Genomic DNA, 10,545 nt, shown 5'->3' with positions numbered 1-10,545 from the left:
TTGCATACACTGAAATGCACTGCACACACGGGGCATATTGCCATTAGTATAAGCCCAGTGGATCACATAGTTCTCCAAAAAAGTGTTGGTGACATGTAACTTATGACATAAACACATGACGTGTTTATGACATGTAATTTTACTTTTCCATAAATACAATGCATCCTCAGCGACAAGTGTTTCATTTTCTATGGCATCAAAGTGCCTAATTACTGAGTCACTGCAGATTCTGCGAGGTCACAGGTTCTCAGTAATGAAGCCTGATCATTGCAGCACAGGTGTAAATGTTTGTAATCAGAGAGGCAGTGTAATGGCATCACATAAAAAGGCCTAAGAGGGTATTCCACCTTATACAAGGTTATTGAGGAAGGAAAGGTTTGTGGGTTACTGAGTAAGTATTGGTATGTGAGAGGGTTATTGTAGGATTTTGTGGTAAATATGAAGTTTAGGTAATCTGGTGAGGCTTTAAATGCTAGTTTGTATTGTGAGCACAGTGTGCTAGTAAGTTTAGACTGGCTTAAATTGTTTTTAGTTCCATTATTTAAGTTGGCTTTATCCAAATGATTAAGGTGTTCATTATGTATGAAAACACTGTATAACCATATATCCTGGTTGATGTTGGCTAGCATAGTGTTAAAAAGCCTGTCTAGTGTCCTGTTGGTATTGCACAAATGTGTCTGTCATGGAGTAACATAACTTCACCTGCACTAAAGCTGCACACAATGATTTTTGAATGATTATTGTTAAACGATAATTGTTAGAAAAATCATTCACTTTCTGAGTCAAATGATGAACGATTATCGTTCACGTTTGTAGTTGTCAGACCTATCAACTCAGTGATTTTCATTAAGGGAATATGCAAAAATTGTTTTGTAGTTCAAAAAAAATCGTCCATTACACTTTAAAAAATCTGACAGAATCGCTGGTAACACAATTGTGGTGTGTATGCAGCTTTAGACTTGGCACAGGTGATAACAGACCTGTAAGAACTGTCTTGTGTAGCTAAGGTGCCTACACACTTGCCAATCTGCACACGAGCTGACATTGTGTATGATTTCCTTTGAAACTCCTCCCTGGCAGCTCTGCACATGATTTGGTCCATCTTCAAATGATCGATTGTGCGTATGACTTCTTTTTTTTCTCCAGTGCATTGTGTCCCAGATTGCCAGATCTGCTCTACAGCACGGCAGATCTGACTATGCAATGCGTCACCAGCGGGGACGTGCATCGTGAGTGGGGACTCATGATTTGGGCATTTTTTACACGATCTACCGTTCCAATGCGTTGGAATCGGCCAGGTCGTGTAAAAATCAGTAGGTGTATAGGCACCTTAAGATCTGTACTCACCCAATGTTATACTGTACAGCTTAAAATGTATTCAAGCAAATCTTATTTGGTATGCTGGAGCTATAGAGTACAACAGCTAGACAAACTGCTCAAAAGCTTCACAGGCTAGCCCTAAACTTTCCAAATTCAGCCATTACATTCTGGGTTTAAAGAACATCTATGCTAGAGACCAGATGGTTAAAGCAACTTTACTGAGGTGCTAATTAAGTCTCCTGTGATCAAGCATAGACTTTTTTTTTTTTTTTTTTTCCTTTCATAAACCTGGACTTTAATTTTGGAGTCTGATAAAATCTATTAGTCAATAGGTACACTGCTTTTTAAACACCCATTTATTCTGTTGGGTTTTTTTGTTTTTCCTAAAGTACCTAGCATCATTCAATGGGGGAGATGTACGAAGCCCAGAAGTGGTATCAGCGCATGTTATGTGCACTAATACCGCTTCTCCCCGATGTATGATCGGGGGTCTGGGCGGTAAATGACGGGCGCTATGTGCCCCTGTCATTATCGGCGCTGCTATGTACAAGATAGCAGCGCCGAGCGGCAGGGCCATGTACGAACGGACATAATGCATGACCGTTCGGCTGGCTGATCTTGCATCTCATCGGTAGTGCATCCTGCTTCGCCTCGGTAAAGAGGCAAAGTGGGAAGCATTATAGCAGCACGGTAAGTGCCGATATAATAAATCTACCCCATTATGTGATGTCATCCAGTGGAAAGTCCAGACCTGGCTCCCCGGGCCAAATTTCTGACCAGTGTACACCAACAGGAGGGCTGAATATGACCCTAAAATCTGGCCAGGATCTAGCTGGGCCACCTTCTGTTGGTTTCATTCCAATTGGTGCAGGGTTATCTGACTAACTGGACAACCAGACCAATGAATTATTCTCAATAAATCAGTTAATGTATACCACTAAATTTTTATTTAATCACACAATGGAGAAAAAAACTGGCCCAAGAGACTCTGTAAAACTACTTGCTAGTCTTGGTTTTGGGACAAGTTCCTCCTGTAAGTGGTGAGGAACAGTATTTAACTGCAAGAGTATAGTTTGCTCTTGTCATGCATGTCTTGTGGGTATAATATATCCACTAACACTAGTGCCAGTACTTGAGTCATTTGTCAGCCTTCTCCCTGGTTATGCCAGAAGTTTTTCATTGAGATGGCAATTTTTGGGGTTGTCCTGTCTGAAGCTTTATTTGTACTGTTTCCAGGATCTGAAGTCTGGCATTGAGTCATGGAAGTATTCCAGCAGCCTGATAAAGAAAATGAGAATTTCTGTTTCCCTTCCAAAGTTAATCAAGGCTCATGTAAGTATCTCTTGGGAACTCCAATGAACACTTTGCAACCATGTTTAAAACTGGGTTACGAACTTATATATTGGTTGTATCAGAATTTGCTCCAGTGGGCCTTGTGGTTACAGATGGGGTTTTTTTTTAGTCTTAGATTTCCTTCAATCAGCCCTATGAATGGTAATAGATGAGGTTGGGAGTGATTCTTGTCTAACTCCACACTCTAACCTGTCATCCACTAAATTATAATCCACTCCTATAGGACAGTTGGCAGGATGGCTGTGTACATCTTCCAGAAAGGTCCCAAAAACACCACCTTAAATAAAAAAAATGGGGCACAGTTAACCAGTCAGGGATCAGCCTGTGTATGGCTTCCATTGTGTTACAAATTAGGGAAAAATCAGAAGTTGGCCTCCTTCTATTGCAGTACTGTAGTTGTTTAAATGTACATGAAACAGTCTTGTCCCTAGGCTGCCACTTCTCAGGCTGGCTCGTAACATCCTCTGTCCCACATCACTTGCCTCTTCTCAGTCTCTCCACACCACCCACTTCTGTCTAACACTGCTACTGTAACTTGGATCCTACATGGTCCAATTACTAGAAACAATGTGTTTTCTTGCAGCTACAAGACTGTCACATCTGCGAGCTGTGAAACGTATTAATGTGCCCAAAATGAATTTGCAGAGGAAAGCTTTGGGAAATGTAAACCAAAATATTTCCATTAAATCTACCTCCACAAAGGTGAGCCGACTGCATGAAACTAGCTAAAGATACTCTAATAATAAAGTGCTATACTGTGCCACCAGCCCTTATATTCTTATGAAGAGTCGGTAAAGTTTTTTTTTTTTTTTTTTTTTATATATATATATATATATAGGCAAGGAAACAGGACAACCTGGTGCATCCCAGAAGTGAGAAGTATCCAGAGATTGAAACCTTCATACCCTACAATCCTCTAGGTATATTAAGTGGCTTTCCATCTGTGTTAATTTAATTATCCTACTCCTGGCTGGGGGGCAGATCATTATTTATTAAGTTTCTTGTATAGCGCAGCATATTCCATTGCGCTTTAAAGTTGGAACATTAATATTACAAAACTGGATGATAACAGATATATAGGTAGGAAGGCCCTGCTCGCAAGTTTACAATCTATAGGGAAATGGGCATTGATACACAAGGATAGGTGCTATATATTGCATTTTGGTGTCCCCCTACCCCCCCCCCCCTTCAGCACTTACCTTACCTGTCTGCACAGCAGCCTCCGGTTCTGTCCTGCTGGTCTGTCACATGGTCTCCCAGCAGACCACAGTACAGATTAGAGGGGGAAAAAAAAAAAAATCTAATCTTTATTATGTTCTGCTGGGAGACCAGTGTCCCACCAGCTTCCGGAGCCAGAGGACGCACCAGACCACGCCGGGGGACCTGTCCAGCTGGAAGCAGGTAAGTTTCACCTACTATTCGACACCTCACAGTGGCGGATAGTACCTCCATCAAATTCCGAAAATACATAATTTTTGGAATTTGATGAATACCATAATTTCCACATCCCACATCTTGCCTGCAGAGGTGAGTTTTCAGGGAACGCTTGAAGGATTGGAGACTAGATGTGAGTCTTATTGTGCGTGGTAAGGCATTCCATAGAGTGGGTGCTGCCCGAAGAAAGTCCTATGAATGGGAGCAAGTAGTGCGTGGGCTTGAGAGGCGCAGATCTTGTGCTGAGCGGAGAGGTCAGGTTGGGAGATATTTTGAGATGAGTGAAGAGATGTATGTTGGTGTGGTTTGGTTAATGGCCTTATGTGTAAGAAAGTATATTCTACTGAATACAGTAGAAGACCGGCAACCAATGGAGGGATTGACTGAGCGGGGCAGCAGACTATTAATGTTTGGCAAGGAAGATAAGCCTTGCAGCTGCATTAATAATGGATTGTAATGGCGATAGCCTGTTTTTGGGGAGACCAGTAAGGAGACCATTGCAATAGTCAATGCGGGAAATAATGAGTGCATGGATTAGAGTTTTTGCAGTCTCTTGTGTGAGATATGGTCAGTATATGGAGTAGATTTCTCAAAAGAGGACCTGCAGATTCTATATACCATTTTTCTCAGATACAAGAGAACTAGACTAGTTGTTGTGATTACACCTCCACTTTCGTTCTCAGAAGGCTTTGGTTTCCCTCCCTCTTTAGCAGAAGCACTGGACAAGCGTGCTGGTCATGTATTCTAAAATGATGTCCTGGGTTTCCTGACCCCACGCTGTAATTGTACCTAAGCTTTTATTGCATAATGGCACAATTAACCAAAGTGGTCCTTGGGGGTTACTAGGACATGCGGTCAGTGGTGGCAGAGCCTCCCCTGCCATTCTCTCCCCTATCATGCTCCAAAGTTGTGTTTTTTGTTTTTTTTTCTTTTGGTGTGCCACGTAAGATAAGATAATAGACTGGGATTTGTCTTCAATGATGCCACTCTAGACTCCAGGGCACATTGAGTAGCTGGTGGATTCAGGGTGGTAAAGGGGAGCCCTGCAGGACTTGGTACAAATGCTGCTTAATATTGGACTTGCAGTGTGACTCTCTGCTGCTGGAGATGCTCCCAGGAGCATCTGTTCTGCTTCCTCCTTACTGTAACCAGAAACGCGTGTCTGTCTTTTCCTAAATAACTTTTTTTATTTTCTTTATAATAGATTATGAAAGGTTTGAAGTTCCTGAGGAACACAAGCTGAGTGACTGTTGTCTTGCTGGTGTCTCACTGTTTGTTTCCTTGGAAAATGGAAAGATATTTGATGCACTTATAAACCGACCTCTATCGCCCATGGGAAACTCCTTTGTCACTTATGGTAAGTGGCTGATGCAAACATGAATTGCATGTAGTTCTAAAGACAGATGTACTAAACCTTGGAAAGAATGTACCAACCAATCGGCTCCTAACTGTTACTTTACAGGCTGTTTGAAATGGCTGTAGGAGCTGATTGGGTGGTACTCTCTCCAAGGCTTAGTAAATCTCCCCCTCATTGATTTTTTTTTTTTTTTTTTTTTTCATAGATTAAAAGTCACTGACAAGTTGCTTTCTCTGGGGTATTATCACTAACTTTCTGCTGCAAACCCTTGCACTTTATCCTGTAGTTATGGCTGACTGCCTGTTGGGTCTGTCTGCAGGAGGAAGCTCTGACTTGTCACTATACAGCCTGCAATTGCTACAGCAGCCTGGCTGATGACAGAGCAGGTGAGAGGTTAGGGAGCTGCCCAAGAGAAAAAAATTAGATAGATGTATATCTATCTTGTGTAATGGTCAAGGTTTCCCAAACCTAGTCCCCAAGACACCCTAAAGCCGTGTAGCCACTTGCCAATTGAAATGAGCAATGCCATGATAACTTTATTGTTTAAGCGTGCATGAAAATGTCAAACGACCAGCAATGCGTGCTCCCACTGGTCGTTTTTGACATCAATCACCTGAACATGCTGGGCAATCTGCCAATAATTTCTGACAATGTTCAGGGATGAGGGAGGGTGCCTGCACTGAATGACATCTGTGTAGGCACTGCAGAGGAAGAATGTTGTAATCATACTGTCATTCCACTATCTGCTAGTGGATACACACCTTAACAGTCCAAGTTTTAAGGTGCATACACACCGATTTTTTTTTTTTTATTATTTTTTTTCGATAATCGTTTGTAAAAACCGTTCACTTTCTGAGTCAAACAATGAACGATTTTCGTTCATGCGCGTTCATCTTTGTAGTTCAGTCAGACTTGTCAAGTCAACGATTTTCAGTAAGGGAATATGCAAAAATCGTTTGTAGTTATACAAAAATCGTTCATTACATTTAAATGAACAACTTTAGTAAACTATTTTTTAGTTCATTTTTTTTTCTGCCTGTACACTTGCAGCAGAAGATGGGGGGTGTGAATACCCCAGCCAGTGGGACATGCAGCCAGATGGAGGTTCAGTGTGTAAGAAAAACCATCTGCAGATATGCTGAGTGTGCCCAGCTTTAGGGTGTCTTGTGGATCAAGTTTAGGGACCTCTACTATAGGTCATACTTTCCTACATTTGAATGGTCAGCTGGGGACCACAACAATCTGCAACTGAAGGGGTGGCACCACCAGAGGTGGTTGTAAAGTTGGCTTGTATCTTGTTGTAAATCAGCACCAAAGAGGCATTTCATACCAAAAGGTGCTGTTTGCTTTCAGTTGTATAATGGCTAGATAGAGTAAGGTGTAAATATGATGGTAGGCTGTGCTTTGAACAAGTATGTTTTGCAAACCATATAGTTGTTACAGCCACTAGTTCCCTGCAATGCAACACTTATGCTAAGCTATGGCACAAATCTCCTATAATGCAGTAGCCATCAGTGTGTTAGGGAGTGGTGTCCATTTTGTTATAGCGCTTGTCCTTAATCCTCTTCCCAGTGTTCCCTCCAAGGTGGTCAGACTGATCTAATCGCTGTTCTGCCTGCCCAGCTTGAGGGAGACTGCAGACTCTCTTGGGAGTCTGGAAGAGCACTCTCTATTTTAGGAGTCATCTGTCAGTTGACAAGTGTGGCTTCAGGAGTATGAACTGATCTTTGAGGGGGGTACATCTCATGGTCTGTCCCTTAGAGCAGCATCTAGCTTAATGCAGAAAGTGTATTGGTATAACTGTAACCTGGCTACTTTAAGGTAGAGATGGAACATTACATCTGAAGTATGTAGTAGGTCATGGTTTCATAAAACTACCATGGTGACTGTAGTAAAGTGCTAAAGATGTGACCAGTGTCTTTCATTTTAATGTTCAATCTTTATTTTTCCCCAAGATTCCTGTGATTCCTTCAATGCCTTATTGGAAGATATCACCGTTGACTTCCCGTCTGCATGTGACTTTTAAATGTTGTTGTAAATATTTTTAATAAACTTGTTTTTTTTTTTAACTTATCCATTCTTTCTACTTTATTCCCCCCCCCCCCCCCCCCCCTTTCCACTTGCATACAAAAAATGAGAATTGATGCAAACGCCCCTCAATTATGGCTGGTTTGTTCAGATAAAAGGGGAGATGCACTAAGCTGGAGAGAAAGCACCTACCAATCGGCTCCTAACTGACACTTTTCAAACACAGCCTGTAGAGTGACAGGGGCTGATTGGCACTTAATCTCTCTCCACTTTATCACACTCCAAGGCTTGGTGCATCTCCCCCAAATTGTCCTTGTCCTGGGTGCACCAACTGAGGACCGATCTCCCTCAGTTGGTGCACCCAAGTTGGACAAGGAAAACTAAGGTCTAGTTGCTACAATTAGTGCATGTTTGCTAAAATGATCAGTTGTATTTTATGGAGTGCAGGATCAGAAGTGTAGCATGTAATAAGGTGTGGTCCACTTAAATATTCTCCACCTAGAAGAGGTTTTACGGTCGTAGAAATACACTGATTTCTAAGACACTATGGGGAATTCATTCTGAGGTGCTGCCTAATACCAGCTGTACTTCATGGAGACTGCAGCTGAAAGAACCCCTTCTTTCCTGTAAACATCTAAACAGTCCTCAAATGGTGCAAGTCACCCTATCACCTGGGAAGGAGTGGGGTTTTTCTTCTGGAGTAAGTGACTTTATCCCATGCTCCTGTAGCTGGTATTCCCTTCCCATAAAATGGGCAGTAGTGCTGCAGCCAGCTGTCTTGCTACAGAACAGTCACTACACGATCTGTGGCAATGCATCTGGACCACTCCATGCAGGGCTGTCTAAGGTGGGATATCCTATGACCAGGGTTGGACTGGCCCACAGGGGAACTCCCAGGGGCCCCACTGAGTGAGGACCCCACCACTTGCTTTAGTTAGGGGGTTGGCCTCATCCCCAGTAGGTACTGACTACACCCACAAAGCATGTGCCCCTACCATTGCATTTCCCCAGTGGGCCCTTCATTCTCCAGTCTGATGCTGCCATTGACAAAGGAGGCTGAGGGGAGTACTTGTGAGCATTGCACTAAGCTAATCAGTACAAGTTGAGATGGTGGGCCTGATTCAGAAGTACATGCCCATGTTAATTGTTTGCTAATGCTCATACACAAAATATCCTGAAAAACCCACATGGCCATGCATTACCCTGTGTATGTGCAAGTGCACTGCTCTGTATGGGGCTGTTGGGTCAGGGGAAAACCATAGGTGGTCTGAAGAGTGGGGGGAGGGGATCTGTCAGTGATGGCAACTGCACTCAAAGACCATATGCTGGTGCAAGTGTCTGTGGTGGATTATCAAGAACCCCCAGCTGTGTATCAGCAGGCACTGAAAGTGGGTGTCTCAGGGCTTGCACAAACCAGTACCAGGGGGTAGGCTGAAACTAGCATTTCCATATTATTGCTGCCATGACTCTACAAAATGTAGTAGTGTGCACTTCTGGTTCAGGCCTAGTAGTCTTATCCCAGTAATATATGAATGTTGAGACCTAATTTCTACCATATTTGTCTCTTGCCTCAGTGTTTGGAGGGGACATTGCCACTCTGTGCACTGCAGGCTACACGCCACAATACGGGAGAACCAGGTTTGCACTGCGCATCCTTCCAAAAACCTGGTTCTGTCATATCATATTGTGATCCATGTACAGTATGTATTCAAGCTCAGATGGCATCCTCCATCTCTAATGTATACATTTCACATTAATATAGGGACTTATCTATATCCTGAACTTAGACTTGCACAATTGTTGGCACTCCTGGATTGACTTTGTTCATCCTTTCTGTTGAAGATTTAAGCCCTCCTAATACAGCACTTTCTAATATTTTCATATATTAAATTGTTAACTTGCATCATAGTATCTCATTCACCAAATGGTGAAGATCTTGATAGGGCAAGGGAGTACCCTACCCCTCCTTTAGTGGTGCCTAACCCTAATGTAATTTACATCAATGTCATGCCTAACCCTAATGACCTTGATCATCAACTGAACATGCTGGCCAATCTGCTAACTATTGATTGGGCATTTTTGGAGAGGGTGCCTACCCTGAACAATGTTGTAATCGTACTGTCATTCCTCTATCAAAGTGGCGTAACTAGGGCAGGGCGAGCGGGGTGTGTGCCCTGGGCACTGTTGGAGCGGGGGGTGCTGGCGCCCACGTTGCCCGCCCGCCCTAGTTAGCCAGTGTAGTGCCGACCGCAATGAGTGCGGGCAGCGCTACACATTTACACAGGACCGGCGCTAGGCTTCCAGCGCCGGTCCTGTGCTGCACGCCTGAGCCCGTTTTCCTCCCCCTGAGCGCTTGCCCAATAGCGCCAGGAGGTGGGCTCAGGCTGTGCATAACACACGCATTGCTGGCGGCGATGTGTGTGTGTGTGTTAAACAGCAGCCAATGAGTCACTCTCATTGACTGCTGCAGCACCCACTGCAAGAGCCGGACTTCCGTCTGGCTCCTGCAGTGGGTAATGGGACTGACGTCATGACGTCTGTCCCATAATGCTGAGTGCGCCGGACCGTGAGTGTGTGTGTGTCCTTGAGAAGAGGCTCTTTGCAGAGCCAAGTGGAGAAGAAAAATAATATAGTGTAGTATTTTCAGAATAGTGAGTCTCGTGATAAATGGTTGTGTACCCAATAATTTCTTGTGTAAATGCATGTAGTGATAACCTTGGTAGCTTTATCCAAGTTTCTTCATTTTTCAGCCCCAGAAAATACCCACATAATGTGGTGATGGTCTTCAAATGAAATAAAAAACCATCAGCACTGGTGTACTTAAACAGGGGGACTTTATTACATAAATGAGGTAATAAACAAAGTATAGGATGAGTTAAGCTATTTCCCCTTTTTTTTTTTTTTTTTAAATTTTGTGTTATCTGTGAGGTGATGTCAAGTCTGTCTGAGAGAGGCTGGCAATGCCCAACACGTTTTGTCCTTTGGACTTCCTCAGGGGTAATGGTATAGGTGTAAATGTACAGCCTTATATACCCTATGGTGGAGGTAATCAA

General features: G+C 43.2%; 1 protein-coding gene across 2 annotated transcripts; it reads left to right on the top strand.

The window, feature by feature from the left end:
- The first annotated feature begins 306 nt into the window (after nt 1–306).
- LOC148521508 (securin-like) lies at nt 307–7,537 on the top strand. Of its 2 annotated transcripts, none has more exons than XM_088475052.1 (6): nt 307–391; nt 2,557–2,652; nt 3,257–3,375; nt 3,512–3,593; nt 5,312–5,464; nt 7,420–7,537. In XM_088475052.1, exons 2-6 carry the CDS (start codon nt 2,580–2,582, stop codon nt 7,488–7,490), a joined length of 498 nt encoding a protein of 165 aa, XP_088331178.1. In that variant the 5' UTR covers nt 307–391; nt 2,557–2,579; the 3' UTR covers nt 7,491–7,537. The 2 variants fall into 2 exon arrangements, with proteins under 2 accessions (XP_088331178.1, XP_088331179.1); XM_088475053.1 differs by lacking the exon at nt 7,420–7,537 and adding an exon at nt 5,670–5,807.
- Nucleotides 7,538–10,545: the final 3,008 nt, after the last annotated feature.

This window comes from Taudactylus pleione, unplaced genomic scaffold (genome assembly GCF_031769625.1).
Source record: "Taudactylus pleione unplaced genomic scaffold, aTauple2 ptg000161l, whole genome shotgun sequence".
Lineage (NCBI taxonomy): Eukaryota > Metazoa > Chordata > Amphibia > Anura > Myobatrachidae > Taudactylus > Taudactylus pleione.
Note: the sequence above shows the minus strand (reverse complement) of the source record. Positions and strands in the feature narration are given on the sequence as shown.

What these genes read in the sequence shown, in the direction of transcription:
- LOC148521508 (XM_088475052.1), top strand. Translation starts at nt 2,580, where the DNA reads ATGGAAGTATTCCAGCAGCCTGATAAAGAAAATGAGAATTTCTGTTTC. An exon ending in CAAAGTTAATCAAGGCTCAT is followed by an intron (nt 2,653 to 3,256) that starts GTAAGTATCTCT and finishes GTTTTCTTGCAG; the next exon opens with CTACAAGACTGTCACATCTG. An exon ending in AAACTCCTTTGTCACTTATG is followed by an intron (nt 5,465 to 7,419) that starts GTAAGTGGCTGA and finishes TTTTTCCCCAAG; the next exon opens with ATTCCTGTGATTCCTTCAAT.